The sequence below is a fragment of the Lacerta agilis genome, chromosome 6, assembly GCF_009819535.1.
Source record: "Lacerta agilis isolate rLacAgi1 chromosome 6, rLacAgi1.pri, whole genome shotgun sequence".
Classification (NCBI taxonomy): Eukaryota; Metazoa; Chordata; class Lepidosauria; order Squamata; family Lacertidae; genus Lacerta; species Lacerta agilis.
Window position 1 is genome coordinate 87,615,110 of NC_046317.1, and position 26,976 is coordinate 87,642,085.

The 26,976-nt window shown below is 46.3% G+C and overlaps 1 protein-coding gene across 1 annotated transcript in view; it reads left to right on the forward strand.

Annotated features, from left to right (window-relative positions):
• COL20A1 (collagen type XX alpha 1 chain) overlaps window positions 1-26,976 on the forward strand; it is a 112,079-nt gene that overhangs the window by 34,354 nt on the left and 50,749 nt on the right. Inside the window, exons 17-22 of the mRNA XM_033153994.1 lie at window positions 612-744; window positions 16,201-16,343; window positions 17,277-17,406; window positions 18,777-18,833; window positions 23,901-23,939; window positions 26,586-26,724. Coding sequence (XP_033009885.1) covers window positions 612-744; window positions 16,201-16,343; window positions 17,277-17,406; window positions 18,777-18,833; window positions 23,901-23,939; window positions 26,586-26,724 — 641 coding nt within the window. The remainder of the gene's footprint in view (window positions 1-611; window positions 745-16,200; window positions 16,344-17,276; window positions 17,407-18,776; window positions 18,834-23,900; window positions 23,940-26,585; window positions 26,725-26,976) is intronic.

Here is a 26,976-nt window from a genome sequence, read left to right on the forward strand (position 1 = left end):
CCTTCCTTGGAGATTGGATGGCCCTCTGTCATGAATGCTTTAGCTGACATTCCTGCATTGCAGGGGGTTGGACTAGATGATCCTTGGGGGTCCCTTCCAATGCTACAATTCTATGATTCTAAGTATCTTTGCATGCTACCATTTGGTAACAATGCCAAATTGCCCAATATGGCGGCCTTTGCCACTGTGTTGAATCTTTGTATATGTCACATGGGGAGGTCTGATTTTGATTGGCAAAGTAGACCTGGGAGAATAGGTGTATAGATCTCCCCTTTCTAAATGGACCCACTATTAGGAAAAAGGAAATAAAAGCACTATACAGGTACTATATTCTATCCCTTCCCACTGTGGGGCCAACAGGGGGCAATTTAGATCTTGATGATGCCATGGCGGAAAGGGTTAAGCACTGGCAGTCTCACCCAACTTGGAAGCTTCTTGCGGAAGATTTTTAAGTGGCCAGAAGAACCCATCAGGAAATGGATCTTTTGCACCACTTGTGGTGGTTCGACTCCCAGAAGGCATTATGCACCCACAGCCTCCTCTTCATAAAAACATCGGCCAACTATGCAGATGCCTACAATTCGTGTTGCCTTTGTTCCTCTCTCCCATAGCTGTCTGTTGCTGGAAATTTGGCGTCTTCTATTCTTCCTGGCCTGAAAAGGAACACCGAGTACCAGATCTCAATATGGGCGTATTACAGAGATGGGGCTCGGAGCGATACCATCTCTGTCCGGCACAAGATCAGTAAGTGAGCGGGAACAAGCAGTCTCTGTAATCACGGGAGCCGGGACCTGATAGTGCTGGATAGCATACAACTAAGCCATGAATGTGCCATTGAAATGGAAAGCCATGATAATCGGGAGTCAGGTGCTGCAGCAGAAAGCCTGGGGGGCTGAGGGGGACTGGCTCTCTCGCAGCCTGTGTCTCTGGCAATTTGAAGCAGTGGCAGAAAAATGTCTTTGAGTCGCCATGACTGTAACCATGGAGGGAAATGCTGTCGTGCTGGGCATGGAAACAGAACCGTCACCCGCTAACTCACATACGCACACATTTTGAGGGGGCTTCCAGCCGACCTGTTTATTGAGGTGTTCATCCCGATTGGTTCGCAGGCAGTGTCGTTGGCTATTTAACAGGCAATCATTCTGATCTGTTTTGTGGGGAGCTGTTGCATCAAAGCAAGGGTTATCTCACTATTTCTCTGCGAAGCGGTTGCCCCAGATCTTATTTATGCTGTTGGAACAGCCAGGGCTGATTGCTGCAAAGTGTTGATATGTGGGGCTACCCTTGAAGACGGTGTGAAAGTTGCAATTAGTTCGAAATGTACTCAGTGGGAGCAGGTGTTGGGATTTTGCTACACCAGGGCTTAAAGAGCATTGCTATACCTGAAGGAGCGTCTCCACCCCCATTGTTCTGCCTGGAGACTGAGGTCCAGTGCCGAGGGCCTTCTGGCGGTTCCCTCGCTACGAGAAGCCAAGTTACAGGGAACCAGGCAGAGGGCCTTCTCGGTAGTGGCACCCGCCCTGTGGAACACCCTCCCACCAGATGTCAAAGAGAAAACCAACTACCAAACTTTTAGGAGACATCTGAAAGCAGCAGCACTGTTTAGGGAGCTTTTAGTGTTTAATAGATTATTGTATTTTAACATTCTGTTGGAAGCCGCCAGATGGGCGGGGTATAATTTTATTATTATTATTATTATTATTATTATTATTATTATTATTATTATTATTATTATTATTTGCTTGTCCATTTCTGATCATAATGAAAAGTTTCAGTGGAGATTTCTTTTTCTTAAACCCCTGCACTAGCTTTCCCCCACCTAGATCGCAACCTGGAGTATATAGGGCTACCAGTATGTTTTCCGCTGTTGACTGAAGTGGTCAGGCATGTCTGTGCAAGGGAACTTGGTCTTTCAGATAATCTGTTCCTGGGTCATTCAGGACTTTATTTTCCAGGAACAAGACCTTGAACACGGCCTGGTAGCTATTTGGCAGCTGGTGAGCAATTGGCAGAATTAGTAAATACGAGAATGGAATAGGAGAAGGGGCTGGGGTGAGGGCCTGTGCCACTTATTTCAGATTAATGAAATGATAGCACAAGTGTAGAATCATTTGCTGGCAGTTCAAGGGCAAAAGAAAAAAAGAGGGATACAATTTAATACATTTTCTTTGAGCTGCTAAAGTCAAATAATACAGAGGGATAATCGTGTTACAGTAACCCCCAAAAGGAGTCTTTTAAAAATAAATTATTTCATTATTGTTATGCAGAATATACAAAACATACAAAATGCATTGCATACAGTTCATGCACATTTCTCGATCCAATGAAAGCACGATAACAGAGAGAGAGAAATGCAGATGGTTGTACATTTGTTGTTCCAAAATGCCGCAGGACAAAATCCACTTTCTCCTGAAACAACCAGCGTTTGCCTCCCCTTGATTTCTCAGACATAGCAGCAGTGTGCCAAATCTGCAGAAAATCGCTGGTTCAGTCCTGGCATCCCAGTGTTGGACTGGAAATGTACCAAGTGTACTGAGCTAGGTGGACCAATGGCCTGACTTGGCATCAGGCAGCTTCCTACATCTGCCTATTCATACTTGTAAACCATTTAGTAGCCATTCTGGTATCTAACGTGGTGCCTTCCAGAGTTGGACTCCAGCTCCCATCATCCCTGACCACTGACCATGTTGACTTGGGGCTGATGGGAGTTGGAGTCCCAAAACCTTTGGAGGGCCAAGTTTGGCCATGCCTGCTCTAGGGGATCCACCCTCCTCCACTCCTCTCTCCCAATTAACCTCCGTCTCCAGGGGTTGCCCCTAAGTCTCAGGTTTGGGCCTCGAAATCTCAGCATCTGGGATACCCTTGGCCTGGCATCTCTACTTCTCTCTCCTCTCTTCTAGGCAGCCCTTTGCTCCCAGAAACTATTTGCCTGCCTCATCTCACTCAGGGCACCTCCAGAAAGTCTGTTCGTTGTTCATTCACAATTATTTGTGCTCATGATGGTATTGGCGTGGTTATACGTGATCCCACTTTCAATACCATTTGCACCTCCAAAAGTTGCAAGCTGGATTGAATTGCTTCACTTGCGGTTGGTGTTATGTAATCCCATTTTCAATATTGTTTGCCCCTGCAAAAGTTTTTTTTTTGGGGGGGGGGTGGTGGTCACACTGCTTCGCTTCCAATCAGTGCATATCCCAAAACTTCCTGTAACTTTTTATACCGCAATTATTCCGCTATATATATATTTGTCCCGCTTTTGTTGCTCTGTAGTGCAAGACTGCCCCTGCAGGTGGCAATAGCCTGATAATGTTGTTGTAGCATCACAGAACAACTTAAAGTGGAAGGAAGGACGGGTGGCCCAGTATAATTCCTCCACCAATGCACTATAATTGCATCAGCGGCATGTTGCAGAATACTAGGGTTGCCAGATCTCCAGGTTTGCTGGCCAGGTGGCAGGTGAGGGGATTGAAGCTCCAGGTGGGCAAGAGTACCTTTAATTTAAAATAAATAAATAAATGAATGAATGAATGAATGAATGAATGAATGAATGAAGACTGGGTACATGTAGCTTGCAAGCTTCAGCCTGGCAGGAGCTAGCTGCAAAATATACCCTGGCTACAACTGCACTCCTCTGTTCCCCTCTCCCAATTAACCTCCATCACCAGGAACCTCCTCTCATGAAATCACCAGCTGCTACCCCTAACTCTCAGCTTTGGGCCCTGAAATCTCAGGATGTACCCTGGCTACATCTGCACTCCTCTGTTCCCCTCTCCCAATTAACCTCCATCACCAGGAACCTCCTCTCATGAAATCACCAGCTGCCACCCCTAACTCTCAGCTTTGGGCCCTGAAATCTCAGGATGTACCCTGGCTACATCTGCACTCCTCTGTTCCCCTCTCCCAATTAACCTCCATCACCAGGAACCTCCTCTCATGAAATCACCAGCTGCCACCCCTAACTCTCAGCTTTGGGCCCTGAAATCTCAGGATGTACCCTGGCTACATCTGCACTCCTCTGTTCCCCTCTCCCAATTAACCTCCATCACCAGGAACCTCCTCTCATGAAATCACCAGCTGCCACCCCTAACTCTCAGCTTTGGGCCCTGAAATCTCAGGATGTACCCTGGCTACATCTGCACTCCTCTGTTCCCCTCTCCCAATTAACCTCCATCACCAGGAACCTCCTCTCATGAAATCACCAGCTGCCACCCCTAACTCTCCGCTTTGGGCCCTGAAATCTCAGGCTCTGGGATACTCCTGACCTAGCAACCTATTCACTACCCCTACCTTAGATCATGCAGCCATAAACTCCGCTTGCTCGCCACTTGCTGCAAGGCTCAATGTTGCATTTGCACCGACAGATTAGTCTTTGGACAGAGGGGACATCTTGTTTGCAATGATGCAGCAGTCTTTCAAGGCAGGGGAGTACACACACACACACACACACACACACACACACACATGAGCGCCTATCCGGAGTGCTGAATCACCCTTCACAAGCAGCACTCTGAGAAATGAAAGAGAAGTTGCCAGCCAGACTGTGTGTCAAGGCGGAGGCTGCTCCTTGCTTGGTACAAAAGGATGAGAGGTTAGAAAGGGTCCTCCCTTAATTAATACTTCCTGACTAATGGCTTTGCTGGCAGTGAGCAGAACACAATTAACTTAATAGCCACCCTCTATTTCTCTCATTTAGCCAGGTTTTTACGTTTTGGGGAGTTAGCTGAGACTCAGATTACCAGCTATCCTGGCAACAGCAAGGGACGTGGGTGGTGCTGTGGGTTAAACCACAGAGCCTAGGGCTTGCCGATCAGAAGGTCAGCGGTTCGAATCCCCGTGACGGGATGAGCTCCCGTTGCTCGGTCCCTGCTCCTGCCAACCTAGCAGTTCGAAAGCACGTCAAAGTACAAGTAGATAAATAGGCACCACTCTGGCGGGAAGGTAAATGGTGTTTCCGTGTGCTGCTCTGGTTCACCAGAAGCGGCTTAGTCATGCTGGCCACATGACCCAGAAGCTGTACGCCGGCTCCCTCGGCCAGTAAAGCGAGCTGAGCGCCGCAACCCCAGAGTCGTCCGCGACTGGACCTAATGGTCAGGGGTCCCTTTACCTTTTACCTGGCAACAGCAAACTTTGCTTTGAGTCATATTTACTTATCTAGATTCTGCTCTTTTGACTCCAGTTCTCAAAATGGATCACGACTGCTGAAAGTGTCTTTTTAATACATATTAAAGAAGAATGAACTTTGCACCAGATCTTCAGAATAGCATAATGTAGGAGGAAACACTCAAGTGAAACACCTTTGCCAATCGCTAGCAATGCCGAAGGGTTTTCTGTAGAACAAAGTGTTCAGAGCACTCGCCAAGTATATCAGATGGGAGGGAAATCTCAGCAAGCTCTTTTACCGGTAGGTTATTTCTGATTAGGACGGCTGCTTGCGCACTGCCAGAACAAGAGGAAATGCACCATTGAAGAAGCGGACAAAAGGAGACACCGATTTGCATGAAATTTGCACATTTTAATTAGGTGTGCCACAGAATTCTGTCAGAAGTGGGGGTGGGAATTGCTGGTTATCTGCCCCATGTCTAGGAAATCAGCCCAGTGAATATGATCGAGAGCAGAGCAGATTTTGGGGAGGTGTAGTGTGGTTAGATGGGGATAAAATTTCACCGTGCAAGGATAAATCCTTGCACTAACTAAACAAGCACCCGGAATGCTTCCCTCAAGTTCCTACAAGAAGTTTTCTGTGCTTCTAACTCACTTACCAACTGCTATAAAAAATATTCCTAAAGAGTCTTTTACTCTTAGTTGTGCAGCTTGCTTCTGTTAAATGAGAACTTTCGACAAAAGATTCTTTGCTTCTCTGAACTAATTACAGGTAGGTAGCCGTGTTGGTCTGCCATAGTCAAAACAAAATAAAAAATAAAAAATAAATTCCTTCCAGTAGCACCTTAGAGACGAACTAAGTTTGTTCTTGGTATGAGCTTTCGTGTGCTTCTGAAGAAGTGTGCATGCACACGAAAGCTCATACGAAGAACAAACTTAGCTGGTCTCTAAGGTGCTACTGGAATGAATTTTATTTATTTATTATTTTGTTTTGTCTCTGAACTAAGTTTCTCATTCTTCCCCCACCCCCCTGCCAGGCGCTAAAAGAGGTTTTTTTTTTCTTTTTCTTTCCAAAAGCTCCAAGCATCTTGCATTATTCTATATGTTTCTGTTTTGCACCCATTGTTCAATTTACTCTTCCTTGACCTTATAATTTCGGGCTCTCCGTAAGGTTCTGGGTTGTGTCCTTCTGAAAAGGATAATAAAAAAAAAGAATAGAAAAGGAAAAGAAAATGTCATAGAATCCTAGAGTTGGAAGAGACCCCAAGGGCCATCCAGTCCAACCCCCTGCCAAGCAGGAAACACCATCAAAGCATTCCTGACAGATGGCTGTCAAGCCTCCGCTTAAAGACCTCCAAAGAAGGAGACTCCACCACACTCCTTGGCAGCAAATTCCACTGTCGAACAGCTCTTACTGTCAGGAAGTTCTTCCTAATGTTTAGGTGGAATCTTCTTTCTTGTAGTTTGAATCCATTGCCCCGTGTCCGCTTCTCTGGAGCAGCAGAAAACAACCTTTCTCCCTCCTCTATATGACATCCTTTGATATATTTGAACATGGCTATCATATCACCCCTTAACCTTCTCTTCTCCAGGCTAAACATACCCAGCTCCCTAAGCCGTTCCTCATAAGGCATAGTTTCCAGGCCTTTGACCATTTTGGTTGCCCTCCTCTGGACACGTTCCAGCTTGTCAGTATCCTTCTTGAACTGTGGTGCCCAGAACTGGACACAGTATTCCAGTATATCAACTTCAGTTTGAGAGGCACTTGAAAGCAGGCAAAGAGATTCTCTCAAGAATTGGTGAACTTCAAAGGTCATTGTTGAAGTGTTCCAGAAGTTGTAAGCTCAGCAGGAGGCAAGACAGTGGCAGGCTTTCCCTCCTTGGTTGTCCCAGGAGAAAACATGTCTCACTGAAGTTTCTGAATAAAAGTGAGGCTTGTCCAAAGCCTGGCTTTCTGATGTGGAACAGAATAGCTGCTCTTCGAATCTGAAGCTAAATTCTTTGCAGGGGGCTGTGGAAGAGAAAGGATGAATCCTTGGCAACGGATAAGGCATTTTATTTATGTAACAATATTAACATGACGCTTACTTGACTGAAGATCACTTAATGGTTTACAAAGGGCAATCTGAAACATGCATTAAAAATAAAAATCCCACATGCTTTGCGGGGCGGGGCGGGAGAGTCAGGACTGTTTAAAGTGGTAAGATAATAATTTTAATGTATGTGCAGTTGGGGGTCTTTTGTTGTTGTTCAGTCGTTCAGTCGTGTCCGACTCTTCGTGACCCCATGGACCAGAGCACGCCAGGCACGCCTATCCTTCACTGCCTCCCGCAGTTTGGCCAAACTCATGTTAGTAGCTTCGAGAATACTGTCCAACCATCTCATCCTCTGTCGTCCCCTTCTCCTTGTGCCCTCCATCTTTCCCAACATCAGGGTCTTTTCTAGGGAGTCTTCTCTTCTCATGAGGTGGCCAAAGTACTGGAGCCTCAACTTCAGGATCTGTCCTTCTAGTGAGCACTCAGGGCCGATTTCCTTGAGAATGGATAGGTTTGATCTTCTTGCAGTCCATGGGACTCTCAAGAGTCTCCTCCAGCACCATAATTCAAAAGCATCAATTCTTCGGCGATCAGCCTTCTTGATGGTCCAGCTCTCACTTCCGTACATTACTACTGGGAAAACCATAGCTTTAACTATACGGACCTTTGTTGGCAAGGTGATGTCTTTGCTTTTTAAGATGCTGTCTAGGTTTGTCATTGCTTAGCATCACTTTTAAAGTTTTTTTATGATAATTAAGCAGAAATGTTGCCCTTTTGAGTAGAAAGATGGGATATGAATGCATTAAAACTAGCAAGCAAATAAATTATCAAGGTATGGGAGGCTATATCCTGGGTGCATTTCTTGGTATTGTCAATTATTCATTGACTAGCAAAAATAATGCCCAGCATATATGTGCCCGTGTGTTTTGTGTGTGCAAAAAGGGCCTAAATACTGCAGAGGCTTTGCTCCGTGCATGTGTGTTGTAAAGTATTTCTGTGTAAGGCACATTAACCTCCATAGGGTTTCTATCAGAGGTGGAGAAACATGCTTTGTCCCCCCCCCCCACTGCTGCCCCGGATCTTCAGGTAGGGTGGGAAAAGATCTCTTTGGAAACCAAGGAGGGCTGCTGCCAACCAGTGTTTTCTTCATCCTTGAGTCCCCTGATCTTGTTGGACTACAACTCCCATCATCCTTACCCAGTGGTTACCAACGATGGGAGTGGTAGTCTAACTAACTCTGGGAACACAAGGGTGGAGAAGGCTGGTGCAGACCATTCCATCTAGAGAAAGGTAGATGGATTCAATGGTCTGCCTTGGTATAAGGCAGCTTCCTGTGTTTCTAGGTTGTGAGTGAATGGCAGGAATGAATGGCAGTCTTCTGTTATATGGGAGAAACTAAAGGGATATATTTGGGGGTGAACTGGGTGGACCTGAACTAAGGATGGATGGATCTGTCAATTTCGGCCTCTCTATTTCTTCTAGACATAAGTTCAGTTCTCCATATTTCTTCATTGCTTAGCTTTTTTAAAAAAACAACAACAACACACAACTCATGAGAATTTTACTGCAAATCTCTCCCAATATACCCACTTTTGTATGCAATCTTTCCTAATACGTATTTTCTTTTGCAAGCAATTCCCTGTAATGCAATGCATTTCAGCGCATGCTTTCTTGTAAGAGGTGCATTTTACACACATAGCTCAATTTGAGAACCGCACTGCAAAAATTCTGGGCAGTGTGAATTTCAAGGGAATTGTTCCCGCTTGCATGAAAAGTTCAAATTCAGTAGTTTTGCTTTAAAATCTGAACCCGAATCTGTGCTTCAGATTGCCTCTTGTTTGCTTTGTCCCATAATATTCAGAAAGAGCCATTGAACTAGCCTTCCATCTGCCTAGGTAAAGGGACCCCTGACCATTAGGTCCAGTCGTGTCCAACTCTGGGGTTGTGGCGCTCATCTTGCTTTACTGGCCGAGGGAGCCAGCATACAGCTTCCCGGTCATGTGGCCAGCATGACAAAGCCGCTTCTGGCGAACCAGAGCAGCGCACGGAAACACCGTTTACCTTCCCACCGGAGTGGTATCTATTGATCTACTTGCACTTCGACGTGCTTTCAAACTGCTAGGTGGGCAGGAGCTGGGACCGAGCAACGGGGGCTCACCCCATCGCGGGGATTTGAACTGCCAACCTTATGATCAGTAAGCCCTAGGCTCTGTGGTTTAACCCACAGCGCCACCTGCGTCCCTTTCATCTGCCTAGTTCTGGCCTTATTCTGTATCTCATAACAATGAATTAAAAAAAAAAAACACCCTACAGTACTAGATAGAACAATAAAATCTCCCCAGTCAAGAACCTATCAGTGCATTCTGAAAAACCTTAATAATATTGAAAGACCCAGTGACCTGGCTACAAAGTACCTGTAAGGTGGATGGAAGATTGAAGAGCGAGAAGGATGATAATCACCCAGAAACATTCTCCAACCATATCTTCTCCCTTTTATTGCTCACCGTACTGTCTACTCCACTTGAGGACTTGTGATTCTTCTGTTTGGCTCGTGAATTTGGATGCTGTGTTCTGCCAGTGAATCCAAGGGAGAAAGTTGCTTAGTCCTCCTGAAAAGAGAAGGAGGGAGAGGGAGGGTTTGTTTGCTTTTTTAATCAAGGCAGATTCAATACGGCTGGCACAGATGGCACCCCTTGTGCTGAGGAACATTTGTTCCCTTCTGGGCAGCCTCAAACCCCTGACCTTTCTTTCCACCTGTCAAAATCATGTTGTCAAGATTCTGTAGGGCCTGCGGGACCTTTCAGAGCAAATCCCTTCTCCAAGAGCTCCGCTTACTTTCCCTCAGCTTGTTAGGATTTCCTGGGATGTGTCTCGAGGGCTGCTGCAGATTGGGCCAGATGTCAGTTGCTGCCAAATGATCGATTTGTTCATCTCCTCCTTGACGCATTCACAGGAGATGAGTGTCTCCACAAAAGTGGAAGCCACATTGTCTTGCAATCTGTATGTCAAGCTATCGTTTTTAAATCTTTAGGATTAATGCATCTACCATTTTGAAGACTAGGATTTCCAGATATTTGATACCTACCCATGATGCTGGAGGCTGGCACAGAGGTAGGATGGCGAAACTCAACAGAAATCATAACCTCTGAACAGTATGCCTTTGAATGCCAGTTTCTGGGAATCACAAGAAGAAGAAGAAGAAGAAGAAGAAGAAGAAGAAGAAGAAGAAGAAGAGTTTGGATTTGATATCCCGCTTTATCACTACCCAAAGGAGTCTCAAAGCGGCTAACAATCTCCTTTCCCTTCCTCCCCCACAACAAACACTCTGTGAGGTGAGTAGGGCTGAGAGACTTCAGAGAAGTGTGACTAGCCCAAGGTCGCCCAGCAGCTGCATGTGGAAGAGCGGAGACGCGAACCCGGTTCACCAGATTATGAGTCTACCACTCTTAACCACTACACCACGCTGGCTCACACAAGAGGGGAGATTGTCCTTAGTTCCTGCTTTCAGGCTTCCCATAGGCATCTGGTTGCCCAGTGCGATGTTGGGATACATGGTTCTTTGGTCTGATTCATCAAGGCTTGTCTTATGTCCTCATGTGAGGGTTGAGGACTATGGCATCATATATTCAGGCTGTCTGTAAAACTGGTCGGGGACAATAGAGCTCTTCAGCTGAAGACTCCATAGATCACCCTTACCCAGCCAGATGTTTTGAGCTACAATTCCTATCAGCCCAAGCCAGTATGACCAATGGTCAAGAATGCCAGGAATTGTAGGCCAAGACACCTGGAAGGCACCAGGTGGGGGGAGTCCAAAACATCTGGTGGACACCAGGCTGGAGAAGACCTGCTCTAAGCTACTGGTTTGGGGATAGAAAATAACCTCAGCCCCTCTCACCATTCCTTTTCCTGAATGGGAGAAGGTTAGCCACAAAGGAGCTTGGTGATCTTACCATATTCCTCTGTGCAGATGGTGCTGTGGTCTAAAACACTGAGCCTCTTGGGATGGTTGATCAGAAGGTTAGCAGTTTGAATCCCCACGATGGGGTGAGATCCTGTTGCTCTGTCCCAGCTCCTGCCAGCTTAGCCATTTGAAAGCACGCCAGTGCAAGTAGATAAATAGGTACCACTGTGGCTGGAAGGTAAACAGTTTTCCCGTGCGCTCTGGCTTCCATCACAGTGTCCCATTGTGCCAGAAGCGGTTTAGTCCTGCTGGCCACATGACCCGGAAAGTGGTCTGTGGACAAACGGCGGCTCCCTCGGCCTGAAAGCGAGATGAGCGTTGCAACCCACCCCATAGTCGCCTTTGACTGGACATAACCATCTAGGGGTCGAAACAAAATAGAAAATTCTTTCCAGTAGCACCTTAGAGACCAACTGAGTTTGTTCTTTGTATGAGCTTTCATGTGCATGCACACTTCTTCAGATACACTGAAACAGAAGTCACCAGATCCTTAAATATAGTGAGGGAGTGGGGAGGGGTATTACTCAGAAGGGTGGTGGGAATGGGTGATCAGCTGATTGGTGTGGAAAACCTGTTGACGACTTGAATTAGTCTTGCAGGGAAAGGCAAGGGGTAAGATGGCTAAAGATAGCTTTGTTATGTATAATGAGATAAGAATCCAATGTCTTTGTTCAGACCAGTTTTCTCCATGGTTTTAAGTTTGGTGATTAGTTGCAATTCAGCCACTTCTCTTTCCAGTCTATTTCTGAAATTTCTTTGTATTAAGACAGCTACTTTGAGATCTTGTATAGAATGTCCTGGGAGATTGAAGTCTTCTCCTACTGGTTTCTCTGTCTTGTGATTCCTGATATCAGATTTATGTCCATTTATCCTTTGGCGTAGGGTTTGGCCTGTTTGTCCAAACCCTTCTGTTTCAGTGTATCTGAAGAAGTGTGCATGCACACGAAAGCTCATACCAAGAACAAACTCAGTTGGTCTCTAAGGTGCTACTGGAAAGAATTTTCTATTTTGTTTCGACTATGGGAGACCAACACGTCTACCCACCTGCATCTAGGGGTCCTTTACCTTTTATTTTTTAAACTTATTCCTCTGTAGGAAAGGTTGCAATTTGGGGCTGGTAGCATGCATCCCATAAGATTGCTTCTGTTCAGAAGAACCGGAAGCTTAGGCACCTATCTTTTCCTTTGAATGAAATATTTTTGCTTGGATTCCACATTTTTATGACTACTCATTTTTTTTTTAAAAAAACCCGCTCTCCGTTATTTTTTTGTGCCCCCTAACTTGAAACAAACAGAAGAAAGGGGATGCCCCAGTTTTTAATACCTAGCAAAGAGGATGATCTTCTACCTCCCCAGAAAAGGGATAAGATTATGAGAAGTTCTCCTGGAAAAGTGGGGCACTTGCAGAATACCTTTCCAGAGGATTGTGGCATACATCTTGTGAGTTTATGTATATATTAGAATTTTGGGGAATTCAGGAGTTTGAACTATCTACTCCAGGGCTGAGCTTATCCCATTTGGTCTGCTTCACATCACAGAGAGAGAGAGAGAGAGAGAGAGAGAGAGAGAGAGAGAGAGAGGTCAACTTCTCCAGTCATAAAGCTCTTCTGCCTCTCCTTGGCTGCTTGGAGAGCAGCCATAGCCCAGAGCAAAATATAGTCGATAATCCTTTGGTTTGGCTTCAGTGAAACAGAGAACTAGCAAACAAAAGGAGGGGAATCAATGAGGTTCCACGTGAGGTATAGAAAGCTTCAGTATAACATTCAAAGATGACCCCAGGCTCCGCTGGAAGCGGGAAAGGAACACTTATATTTTCTATTTCCATTATAGGCAAAGGTTTAGCAAGGAAAATGCTGCACCCTGGTCAGAAACAAGGATGACCTTGTTTGTCTCTGCATTATGGAGAAGGACGAGTGGATCTATTAACTCAAAACTTCTCTCTTTCTCTCTCTCTTTCTCTCTCTCTCTCTCTCAAAAAAAACCCCTCATAAGTTCAACATATTTCTTTACCAGTTTGCAATTTAAAAAATACACACCAAAGTCCCTGTGAAGATTTGTTAGCATTTTTCAAGCTATTTCATCTAATATAATGCATTTGTTTGTAAGTGTGCATAAAAGCACACATTTTCACTGAAATGTGTGCTTTTATGCACACTTCCCCCTGATATACACACTTTTATGCACGTTTCTCAACTGGGGTGCTAGAACAACAACAACAGCAGCAGCAGCAGCAGCAGCAGCAGCAGCAGCAGCAGCAGCCTTTGCCATAGAGAGCTTGAAGATACAACTGGTTATGGAGCCAACTTTGATGCAGCCTCTAGGATTACTGGGATTACTATATCTATTTCTCATAGCTCAAGAAAAAGGGTGGTATTCACGAATATTTTTGCATTACTGCAAGGAATAGCACTAGAGCAAAGGGATTTCTCACCATGCAAACCCCGTACCATCACCAAATCTGCTCTGAAGGAAACCCAGAACAGATTTGGAGTATGTGCAGGGGTAAGAGAAGTGTGCACAGTTCCATTTCATAAGGAGAAAACCCACCACTGATGGAGAAATCTGCTTAGTGCTGTGTTGAATGCAACCCAGTGCTGCTGCTGCTGCTGTTGTTTAGTCATTCAGTCGTGTCCGACTCTTCGTGACCCCATGGACCAGAGCACGCCAGGCACACCTATCTTTCACTGCCTCCTGCAGTTTGGCCAAACTCATGCTAGTCGCTTCGAGAACACTGTCCAACCATCTCATCCTCTGTCGTCCCCTTCTCCTTGTGTCCTCCATCTTTCCCAACATCAGGGTCTTTTCCAGGGAGTCTTCTCTTCTCATGAGGTGGCCAAAGTATTGGAGCCTCAGCTTTGGGATCTGTCCTTCCAGTAAGCACTCAGGGCTGATGTCCTTCAGAATTGATAGGTTTGATCTTTGTTGCAGTCCATGGGACTCTCAAGAGTCTCCTCCAGCACCAGTGCTGTTAGGGAGAAACAAATTTTCCCAGTTTTGTTCCTTTCTTGTTCCTCTGGTTTCCACTGTCCCATATTCTAATCATCCAAAGTCCTGGTTTAATCAAGATAACTTCCAAATTTAACTCCAGATTTGGAACACTCAAAATTCTTATTCAGCCTGAAAGCACGAGGAGCCAAGCCAAAGTCAGCACCTTGGAGAGAGATCAAAGTATGGTTTCATGACCACAAATGATGCTCCTGCAGCTAAGGCCAAGCATCCAAGATGCCCCAGCAAGGTGCTAGACGGCTGCAACTATTTGAGGGCTAGGTAGTGATTGACAGGAGGCTCCACCCTCTGAAGGCTGTGTCCTGGCCTGTTAAAAGGGCCATTGCAGCTGTTGGCTCCTTTGAGGTAATGGGACTTCCACCTGTGGAGATCTCTCCTTGGGGACTCTCTTGGTTCCCCAAGGAGACTATGGATCAAACCTCAGATTGCAGTAGCAGGAGGTGTCTCCTCAGGGTTCAGGAGAAGAGAGACATGCTCTGGTACCTGTGGACCCCTACAGGATGGACCAGGATATGGTTCCATCTTCTCCAAGTAGTTGAAATTGATGGAGGACTATTATTATTATTATTATTATTATTATTATTATTATTATTATTATTATTTTGAATATTTTTATTAAAGATTTCTTGATTTAAGAGGACTCTTATTTTGAGGAATTCTGGTCTAGGGTCAGGACATATGTGCTCTGGGTGCTTTTACCCCATTTGAACTCCAGCGCTCCTTTTCTAGAAAGTAAACACCGGAATGTAAAACAAGATAAGAAGGCTGGCTCTTCCCCCTTTGCTCAAGAGGCTGGCGCTGCTGCACAGAACCCCGTGTTGTTTACTAAGCTCCTCTCCTTTGTCTTTGATCAAATATACATGCCGCCTTAGGACACACTCTGTACAGTTTTGCACTCGTCTTTTGGGACTCCCGCCTCATCTTTGCAGTTCCTTTTCAGAGAGACTGTGCTGAAGCTTTCCTTCATTCACCTAAACAATCAAGCTCCTCAAAGATCTTGTTCTCTCCTGTACTCCCAGCCTCAGAGGTAACTTTTGCCTTCCCCCCCCCAACCCCCTGTCTCAATTTGCTATGTTCTCTCTTCTTTCTGGCAGCTGAAAAGCAACAGCTCTCTAATGAGCTACACAGCAAGCAACTTTTTGGCATATTGAGGCACTACAGAAGCCTTTCCCGATAGCTTCATTCAGTTAGGCCAGAAGTGTCCAGATTTGCCCCCCCCAAAAGCCCCCACAGATCATGAGACTGGATGACAACACTACAATCGTCTGCAGAATCCAAAGACCAGTCAATAACATTTTTTTAAAAAAAGCAATAATTTCTCAGACAAGGCTATGCAGCAAAGCGGAACCGATTCTAACTGATCATCCTTTGTTCACATTCAGAAATGATTGGTGAAGAAGTTCTCTTGCAGTTTATCATAATCATGGTAATGTGCCTTGATGGCTGGAGAATCTCACTCCCTGCCTTTGGAAAGTGACACCCTTTAGGCACCAGAGGAAAAATTTGAAAGAAGTTTGCAATTTGAACTGATAATTGAGTGTTAAAGAGTGATTTTCTTCAGGGCTCTAGCCGGCTAGCCATGCTTTTAGCAAAATTTATATGCCGCTTGATTGTAATAAAATGTTGGCAGTCCGAATCCACGTGATGGGGTGAGCTCCTGTTGCTCTGTCCCAGCTCCTGCCAAACTAGCAGTTTGAAAGCACACCAGTGCAAGTAGATAAATAGGTACCGCTGTGGCGGGAAGGTAAACGGCGTTTCCGTGCACTGTGGCACTCGTCGCGGTGTCCTGTTGCACCAGAAGCGGTTTAGTCATGCTGGCCACATGACCCAGAAAGCTGTCTGCAGACAAACACTGGCTCCCTCGTCCTGAAAGCAAGATGAGCACTGCAACCCCATAGTCACCTTTGACTGGACTTAACTGTGCAGGTGTCCTTTATCTCTAACCTTAATAAAACGGCAAAGTGGTTTACGAGAAACATTAAAACCACCAACAAAAAACGGTTAAAAACAAGTAATTAAAAACATTCAGAAGGCAATTGAAATCGACAGTGGACGAAAAAGAAATTAAACATGGCAACAACTTTTCTTTTTCGCACAGCTGCCAAGAATCCACCCAGCAACCTATTTGTGGACTCAGAAACACCCAGCAGCTTCCAGGTCCACTGGGATCCTCCCGAGGGCTCTGTGCAGCACTACAGACTCAGCTATGCTCCAGAGAGTGATAGCAAGCACCAGGAAATGGTAAGTTTTTTTTTGCAGGGGGTGGAGCTTGGGGGGATGGGGTGTGGCTTCCTTGTTGGACACTTCCGTACTTGATTGATGTGACCCTCAACCACACACGACTCAGAGTTGCCTCTGCTAAAACGCACAAGCAGTTCAGCAGTGAATAGCATGCAAAGATAACACAAATTAAAAAATGTTAACAATTTTTATTGTTTCGGAAAATAATTTTTTTTTTATTGAAAACAAAAAAACCCCAAATATGTGAAGTTTCAGAGCCAAAAGCCTAAGATGAGTCATGGAAAGATTTTGCTTCCTTTCACTTTAATTCATCTTATAGGGTTGCTGTGAGGAAAAAAACAGGTGAGGGGAAACTCATTTTCTCCTCTCAACCCAATCAGGTAGCGGCTGATCCAAAGTCACCCAGAAAGTTTCATGGCTGAGAGGACATTTGGACCTGGGTCCCCTCATTCCTAGTCTGGCTTCCTAAGTGCTAAGCTATGCTAGCTCACCTTGGATAGAGTAGCTAATTATGCTAAATTATTACACCCGCTGGGTGACTTTGTGTCGGCCACTTGAACTACCTCTCAGGATTGTTGTGTGACAAGGTTATGCATCGTCCTGAGCTCTTCTGAAAACTGGTGAGGGAAATAACAGCAGTTAGGGTGTGTGTGTGTGTGTGTGTGTGTGTGTGTGTGTGCGTGTGTGCATGTGTGTGTGTGTAGGGACCCCTGACCATCCCCCCCCCCGCACTCCTCTTCCTCCGCCAGTGAGTATAAATGTCCCGTTGCAATGATACAAATATTTTGTAATCCTTGAGTCCAATCACTGAATAATTTGCTGGATGCAAAAATAAAAATTGCACAAAGGATGTTTCCTTGCATTGACTTTTGAATCACCCAAAATGGAGTATTTTGTTAGGGTTGCAAAAATCACAGCTTCTGCTTTCCACAGATAACTGTTTCTGGGAGGAGCAGGTCAATCACTCTTCACTCACTGCTTCCTAATCGATTGTACATGGTGACGGTTTCTGCAGTCTATCTCACAGGAGAAAGTGACCCTGTATCGACCATAGGCCAGACAGGTAGGCAAAACAGTGGGCTCAGCCCTAGGTTTGGGAGGGCCTTGCAGCGCTGTTGTCATGGGGGCCCCAGCTGCAGTGTGGACATCTGGGATTACAGGTACTTCACGCTCTTTTCCCTAAAGGGAATCCTTTCCCCAGCTGACGAAATCACCCCTCCCCTGTGCTCCTCCGGTGCGTAGCTGAACTATGGGAGCGGAGAAGTTTTCGGCCCCCTCCTCTACGTTTGCTGGCAGGGGCCGATGCTGAGTGGATGGAGGAAGCCAAGTGTGGTGCCGTTCGATGGCTTGCTCCTCCAGAGTGCGAGGGAGTAAACCGCAATGTGCTGTGCTAGTAATGGGTGCAAAAGCGGGCAGACCAACAAATGCAAATTTGTCCTTTGACTTTTATCCCCCTATAGTAGGACTGCTGAGGGGTGTGGCCTGGAGAGAGGGGGTGCGGCCTGTGGAGATTTCTGAGGGCTAGACAGAAATAATAATAATAATAATAATAATAATAATAATAATGTGTTTCTCCTAAAATAAGACACCGTCTTATATTTTTTTCCCCTCAACGAAACACAGTATGGCTTATTTTCAGGGGATGTCTTATTTTAACCACGTCGCATCGGTACGCTGCATAGCCACGCCTCTCCAGGCTGTTTTAATGAGAGGTGCCGCATCACTATGTCTTATTTTCGGGGAACGGCTTATATTTCGCAAATGCATAGAAATCCTGCTATGGCTTATTTTATGGCTATGTCTTATTTTAGGAGAAACATGGTAATAATAGTAATTTATTATATATACCCCGCCCATCTGGCTGGGTTTCCCCAACCACTCTGGGCAGCTCCCAACAGAATATTAAAAACACTATAAAACTTCAAACATTAAAAACTTTCCTAAACAGGGCTTCCTTCATATGTCTTCTAAAAGTCAGTTGTTTATTTCCTTGACATACGACGGAAGGGCGTTCCGCAGGGCAGGTGCCATCACTGAGAAGGCCCTGTAACCTTACTTCTCGCAGTGAGGGAACTGCCAGAAGGCCCTCGGCACTGGACCTCAGTGTCCGGGCTGAATGATGGGAGTGGAGATGCTCCTTCAGGTATACTGGGCTAAGGCCGTTTAGGGCTTTAAAGGTCAGCACCAACACTTTGAACTGTGCTCGGAAACGTACTGGGCGCCAAAGTAGGTCTTTCAGGACCGGTGTTATATGGTCTCAGCGGCCGCTCCCAATCACCAGTGTAGCTGCCGCATTCTGGATTAGTTGTAGTTTCTGAGTCACCTTCAAAGGCAGCCCCACATAGAGCGCATTGCACAGAGAGCCACATTTACCTAGGCTTGACCTTCCCCATCCTTGAGCTACTTAAGCACCTATTCTTATCTTTCCCGTAGCTTCTATTTTGGCCAGACAGCCCACAATAAGAGGATCTTTCCCTTTCAAAGCTGAGGGTAAGACAATTTATTTTTGCTACTTTACCAGTTTTACCTGTATTGTGGTGATTTCCCCTCTTTCTTGTGCCTTTCGAGTTTTATTTTTGCTTGGTATAGACATCAAGCAACTTTTACAGGAGATTGAAGGGTACCTTCCAAATCCAGTATCAATGTTTTGACGATTGCTGGATTTTCATATTCTTTCTAGCCCCCCCACCCCTTTCCTGGCATCATTCGCACAATTTTCCTGGAGCTCTTTAAGTCACAAATGGGTCCCTCCCTCCTTCTCCCCCAACGCATATCCAAGGTGAAACAAATGCAAATTCACAAGGTGTAGAGTTATTTTCAACAAATGTCTGGCATTATTCAGCGAGAGGATATTTATTTCTGTGCCCTTGGCAGAATAGGAAAGCTATGAATGTGCTTCAGAAACGCTTTCAATTAATTCAGCTCCTCTGTAAATTGTGTTATTAATGTACGTGAGTTTCTCACGGGTGTCTCCTCAAATGACTGGCTATAAAACACGATAGCAAGAGGATTTGTAGCAAGTGTTGAGAAAACAGGGCTATTTTTTTATATAAAAAAACACCCCACCAACAATAATCTGCCAAGGAGTAAATTGTAAAATACAAATGTTGTGGAAATGGGTTTTTGCAACTCTTTTGGAGACTGCAAAGGTTTCGGTTGGGTGTTTATCAGGGAACTGCAGCAAAGAATGGAAATGGAATACAGCAGCAAATTGGGGCCAAGCAATGTCATAGAAAGGGTGGGTTTTTGCTTTGCCGCTCCTCAGAATTAGATTCCTTGGGTGGCAGGCAGGTGCATGCTGAACACATCTTCACAGACTTCTCCAGCATCTCCCCACTTCCCCAGATTGGCTTGGGAGAATCCCCAGAACCCATAGATGGCACGGGGAGTAGGAGGGAAATTGTTCTGCCCAGAAAGCTGAAATGCTTGCATGGATGAAATGATGCAATGCAGTGCCCAGCACCTCCATGTAGACCAGGGAAAAGATCCCTGCCTGAAACTGTGAGCAGCTGCTTGCCAGTCAGTGTAGACCAGACAGAGCCAGTGTGGTGTAGTGGTTAAGAGTGGTAGACACATAATCTGGGGAACCGGGTTCGTGTCTCCGCTCCTCCACGTGCAGCTGCTGGGTGACCTTGGGCTAGTCACACTTCTCTGAAGTCTCTCAGCCCCACTCACCTCACAGAGTGTTTGTTGCGGGGGAGGAAGGGAAAGGAGAATGTTAGCCGCTTTGAGACTCCTTTGGGTAGTGATAAAGTGGGATATCAAATCCAAACTCTTCTTCTTCTTCTGAATTCTGGTCAATCACCATCCACCCTCCTCTGGAGACGTGCCTGAGCAGCCACCACCTTGTCCTGAGCTCTTCTCGCGGGAGGGACTGTATTGACTCTGCATGCGTGTGCGCCCCTGCCCTGTAGGTGTGTGCCCGCCCACCCTGCACCCACCCCTGCCATGTTGGGGGAAGCAGCCAGCGCCTGCCCCCTGGGGGGAAGCCCCCATCCCTGCCTCCCACCTTGGACCCATCCCTGCCCCTTCGGGGGAAGCAGCCAGCGACCACCCGACCGCCTGCCCTGCACCCATCTCTGCCACCCACCCTGGACCCACCCCTGGGTAGTAGATCACTGCCAGTTTTTATATTGGGTCATAGATCACAGCCAACTTGAAGTTGGACATGCCTGGTGTAGACAATACTGAACTTGATGCACCAATGCTCTGACCAGAATAATAGAATCATAAAGGTAAAGGGACCCCTGATCATTAAGTCCAGTCGCGGATTACTCTGGGGTTGTGGTGCTCATCTCGCTTTACAGGCAGAGGGAACCGGCCTACAGCTTCCAGGTCATGTGGCCAGCATGACTAAGCCACTTCTGGAGAACCAGAGCAGCGCACAGAAATGCCGCTTACCTTCCCGCCGGAGTGGTACCTATTTATCTACTTGCACTTTGATGTGCTTTCGAGCTGCTAGGTTGGCAGGAGCAGGGACTTAGCAACGGGAGCTCACCCCATCGTGGGGATTCGATCCACCGACCTTCTGATCGGCAAGCCCTAGGCTCTATGATTCAGGCAGCTTCCCATAATCCATTGCTCCTGTTATATAAAGCTCTGGATACATTGATTGATGGTGCTATGTAAGTAAGAAAGACTTTTCATAATAATGATCATATGCCCTAAGCAGATGCTCAGAAAGACAACCACGGAATGCGACACCCTCTCGAGTGTCCTTGCTTTTCAGGGGGCACCTCTCATTTTACCATCAAATGCTCCATTTTCTCGGCTTCCAGCTTGCCCCCTTTGTCTGGGGCTGTTACAGAAGCAAATAACTGCAGCGCTTGGTTCTTTCTGAAGGCCTCTCCCCCCGCCCCACTCAACCCATTTAGATGGAGAGCACTTTCTAACTCTTCACCAAAGAGCCTTTGATTCTTCCTCTCTTATCTCTGATTTGTATGAGCTGCGGTTCCCAGTTTTTGATTCCTTGGCTCAAAGGATGAGAGGGGATTTAGCAGGGGATTTCCTGTAAAAGGTGAACTGCAGACGTATGCCAAAGTGTTTGTATTATTTTCTGCAAAACAACTCACTTTGCCTCCTGAAACGCAGCTGGCTGAACGGGCATCAAAAGGAGAAAAGTGCTCACTCCTTTTCACCACGTACAATTAATATACTGTAATGCAATGGCCCACTTGCTCCCGAATTCATTGTTATGGCAGCGGTTTTTAGTCTGTATGGGTAAACAACTGCAAGGTGAAAGCTGCACTTTACAGAATACGGTCTGGAAAAACAACAACAGAAAACGGTAAATAAGAAATGAAATGAAAACCCCCCAACTTGCATGGCTGGAATTGAGTGCAACATTTTACTGTGATTGCAGTAATTCACCTTTCATGAAAATGAAAAGGTTTTCACAAGCAAGGGGGAGGGGAAAGAAAAGGACCCTCATGGCGGGGAGAACAGCAGGCATGGGATAATAAGGATTAGAAATCCCCGTTCTCCAAGGCAGCTGGAAGTCAAGACAATTTTGCAGCCAGCCCTAGCAAAGTGATGAGTGGACTTGAATGATTCAGGCATTTCCAAACCTGTTTGTCCCATTCAAGTGTTCTATTTAACAACGGGGGGTTATGTTTTTTTTTTTAAAAAAAATTAATGTGCAGTGGATTGGCTCCCAGTTTGAAGACTAGGATGTTGGACATTGAGGCCACAGAGCAACATAATCAACAACAAAATGCTGTCTCACACTTTACAGCAGGGTTGGGGCCTTGCTTTCTGTCCGAAGGCCACACTCCTTTCTGAACAAACCTTCTGAGGTTCACATGCCTGTTGGCAGAACATCATATGCAAATTTTACCTTATATTTTCTGGGCTCCACACCAGCTGGAGAGCCTCTGCCAGTCAGGCGAACCTTGGCACTCCAGATGTTTTGGGACTACAACCCCCATCATCCCTGACTGCTGGTCCTGTTAGCTAGGGATGATGGGAGTTGTAGTTCAAAACATCAGGAGTGCCACCACTGGAGTAGACCATAACAACAACAACAACAACAAAATCCTTCAAGTTATGGGCACCACAGTTCAAGAAGGATACTGACAACCTGGAACGTGTCCAGAAGAGGGCAACCAAAATGGTCAAAGGCCTGGAAACAATGCCTCATGAGGAACGGCTTAGGGAGCTGGGTATGTTTAGCCTGGAGAAGAGAAGGTTGAGGGGTGATATGATAGCCATGTTCAAATATATCAAAGGATGTCATATAGAGGAGGGTGAAAGGTTGTTTTCTGCTGCTCCAGAGAAGCAGACACGGGGCAATGGATTCAAACTACAAGAAAGAAGATTCCACCTAAACATTAGGAAGAACTTCCTGACAGTGAGAGCTGTTCGGCAGTGGAATTTGCTACCAAGGAGTGTGGTGGAGTCTCCTTCTTTGGAGGTCTTTAAGCAGAGGCTTGACAGCCATCTGTCAGGAATGCTTTGATGGTGTTTCCTGCTTGGCAGGGGGTTGGACTGGATGGCCCTTGTGGTCTCTTCCAACTCTATGATTCTATGATTCAAGTACCACCTTAGAGACCAACTAAGTTTGTTATTGGTATGAACTTTTGTGTGCATGCACACTTCTTCAGAACTTCTTTGGAAGAGAACTTCTCCAGAAGAATAGACCGTATTAGGCTGCATCAGCCTTCCGCAGAGTGGTTCCTTCCAGCTGTTGTTGAACTCCATCAGACACAGCCAGCATCGTCAATTGGGGGGGGGGGGCAGAGATGGCAGATCATCAACATCCGGAAGACAGGAAGTTGGGGAAGGCTGGGCTGTAGAAGCCAATGACCTGGATCACCGTAAGGCAAGTTTGAATGTACAGTGGTACCTCAGGTTACATACGCCTCAGGTTACATACGCTTCAGGTTACATACTCCACTAACCCAGAAATAACGCTTCAGGTTAAGAACTTTGCTTCAGGATGAGAACAGAAATCGTGCTCTGGCAGCGCAGCAGCAGCAGGAGGTCCCATTAGCTAAAGTGGTGCTTCAGGTTAAGAACAGTTTCAGGTTAAGAATGGACCTCCGGAACGAATTAAGTTCTTAACCCGAGGTACCCCTGTATGCACATTCAAAGCCAGGTTGGTCCTTTGAAATGTGTGAAATTATTCATCCAGTGCAGAAGGATGCTGGAAGTTTTGGGGCAGTGAAAGGAAATGACTTCTCCATGCAACATATAATGAAACCGCAGAACTCACTCCCACAAGAGACAGGGGTAGCAATCAACTTGGATGGCCTTAAAAAGGAGATTGGGCAAATGGGTGAAGGAGAAGATTATCAAGGACTGCTGGCCATGATAGTGGCTATACTCCACCTCCACAATTCAGGGCATTAATGCCTCCAGTTGCTGGAAACCACAAAAGGAGAGGGTGCTCTTCTGCTCAGGTCTTGCTTGCAGGCTTTTGATAATCATCTGGTTGGCTATTGTGAGAATAGCATGCTGGAACAAATGGGCCACTGGCCTGATCTCCTTCAGGTAACTAATATATCCATGCTTCCTTTCATGTCCCTTCCTTTCCACCTGCTCCATGTCATTCTGAAGACTGCCCTGTCCTGGACTCCATGGAAGGTTCTCTGCAAGGTAGGCTGCCAGCTTCTTCCTTGTTTTTGCAAAAAGAGAGAGAGCCCTCCTCTCTTGGTTATGCAGTGTCTCAAAGATCTAGGTGCTGTATAACAGATACAAGGGGGTGCTGGAAACATAATCCAACCCCCTACAATGCCTGGATCCTACCCACAGCCATTCCTGGGTGGGCTCAAACCACCAACCTTCTGGTTAATAGCCACTGAGGGACATTAGGCCCTGCCCACAAGCTTACAACCTGATTGGATTTCTCTATAATAGACAATGAGGTCCTAATTAATGGCCTTTGCTTAAGCCTTAGAATTGGGGTTCAGTACTGTTGGCCAGTGGCCTGAGTTCTGCCCCACTTCTCAGAGAAGTGGTGGGTTTGCTCCCGCCACCAAGGGCAGGACTTTGCAGGTGGCCCATTCAGGGTGGCATCAACCCTACTTTTGATAGCTGGAGGTTACACCCAAGCCCTAGCAGCATGAGTGGAAAAGCAGGGCCTTGCCTGCTATCTGCCAGGAGCCCAGGCTGCCGTCTTGATAACACTGCACGCAAGTCGTAATTAGCTGGGAGATTTATTTCAATACAAACAATGAGTCTCAGACACCTAACCGCACATCCGATGCTTATGAATCAGTTGACCCTTCTGAGGAGTGCTTCCGGTTATGGCAGAATATCCTGAACCCATGACCCTTCCATTTCTGGCTTTGTTTTCTATCTAAGACCTTTCCCATACGTCTGCTTTTTGGTCTAACTAACTCCCCTTCCGGTGAGGAACTGCTCTCCCTCCCGCCTTCCAAAACTGCCTGTGCTTCCAGAGACAGTTGGTTTCTCTCTGGCACACTCTCTGCATCCCTGTCATTTTCAAAGTGAGGGAGAGTTGAGATATGACTGTTTGCAGCTGCCTGGGAAGAATGTGAGTCTCTCTCTTGTTGGCTGCTTCTTAACTCATATCGTGCTCTTATACCTTGGGCAGAAGTGTTCATGACACTATCCTTGCCTAGTCACCATGTTCCATGCTGACCTCACCCTCTTTTGCCCATGCAGTGGAGAGATCTAAACACATGCAATTGGCTCCCTGCTTCATACTGGGGCGGCATGCAACACATACTTTCTCCTCCAACACACTGGGGCTGGCAGTGACAAAATGGAGGGGGCAGGACCGCTGAGCACAGCTCCACTCTTCCCCTCACACGGCTACCACTGGACCACCATATTTCCACGGAGGACTCAGATATAGGGCTCTTTGGCATTAACGTCACTCCCCATTTGGGTGCGGATTTGTGGAGGCAGGTTTAGCTAGAGAGAAAGAGAGTGAGTTGCCCTTGCTCAGCATTGGCTTTATCTGCCTGCTGTGACATCATTCCGTAGCCCAAACTGATTGGCTATGTGACAACGTTGCCGTTATTAGGGAGAATAAGCGCTGTTTTGCAAGCTGCAACTAATTGGGAGCTACGAAGAGCAGCAAACTGGAATGGAAAAGGATACCCTTGTGGGGTGGGGGGTTATTTCTGGAAATGTTTTGCCATCCGTTGTCCCTCCCTGTCCTGATGACACCAAAAACGTTTGCTTGAAAACGATTGGCTCAGCCCTTGCACTAACGCCTATTGCTGAGCATGTGATCCCGCCAGAGAAACCCGAGGGAGAGTTTCTTTTACGAATATTCCTCTGCAACTGAAAGGATTTCACAAACAGAATTGCTTAGTGCCTCAGCTGTGCTCCTTTGACCTATATCCCTCTTGATACCAACCGTATATAGCTATATGTGGTCTACAGCTGTGGCTTCAACTTCCCCTTGATAACATTATTAACATTTAGTGCAAACTTTAATTGAGATGAGAAGATTTCGACGCCGGGGTCTTTTTGCAAATTTTAATCCCCCTACAACATACTGCCATCTTGATAGATAAAACTTAGAACTGGGTTATGGGGAGATGAACCTGGTGGGGGCAGGATATTGATTAAAAGCCCCCCTTCCCTTCTTTTTATGCGTCCCCTTTACTATTTATATAATTATCTCCTTTCCAGTTGTTCCTTCCTCCTGCCCGCACCCTGGCCTCAGCTTTCCATAAATTCAGATAAGCGAATGGGCAGCGGCAGGGGGAATTGCTGATTGCAAAGTCTGCTTTAAAGACTTTAGAAAATGACTCATAGAGCTTTAATGAGAAGTTGCCGAAGAGGGAGGAAGCTCTGAGGGCCCAGGGATGAGGTCCCCCCCCCCCACCATTTCTCTTTTTTTGTGGGAGAATATGTATTCGCCATGCAACTCAGGTCAACCCTCACTTATCAGTTTAAAGTGTGTGGGGAGAGACATGAAAATGGGAAGAGAGCAGTTTAATTTTCTGCCAGGATTTTGCTTGCCTGTTTGCTACAAAGCGCAAGCTGATGCGATTTGGGAGCGACTGGGCAAATCTTTATGGCTGATTCACCCAAACTTCACACATACACACCCATTGGAACAACCCACCTTGCCCAAGAGCTGATGGAATCCCGTATTCTAAGAACTGGGGTTGCATCTGGGAGCCTTGGGTTCAAATCCCACATTTGCTATGGTCTTCTCACCTGATCTTCAGTCCCTCGCTCCTCCCATCCTTTGTGGCGCTTGCTGCTTTTAGCACAGAAAAGGCATTCCACTATATCCCTGTTCTCTGTTTTCTCCAGGTTATGATATGATGGAGGTGTTTGGACTGATGGAAAAGGAGTATGCCTCCATCAAAGGAGTTGCTATGGAACCCTACATCTTCCTAGGAATCCACACTTACACTCTTTTCAGGGATATCCAGCTGACCCGGAAGACAAGGTAATGTGTATGGCTCCCAGTACATTTCCGAGCACAATTCAAAGTGTTGGTGCTGACCTTAAAAGCCCTGAATGGCCTTGGCCCTGTATACTTGAAGGAGCATCTCTAGCCCCATAGCTTAGCCTGGACACTTGTTTCCAGCTCCAAGAACCTTCTGGCAGTTCCCTCACTGCAAGAAGTGAAGTTATAGGGAACGGGGCAGAGGGCCTTCTCGGTAGTGGCACCTGCCCTGTGGAACGCCCTCCCACCAGA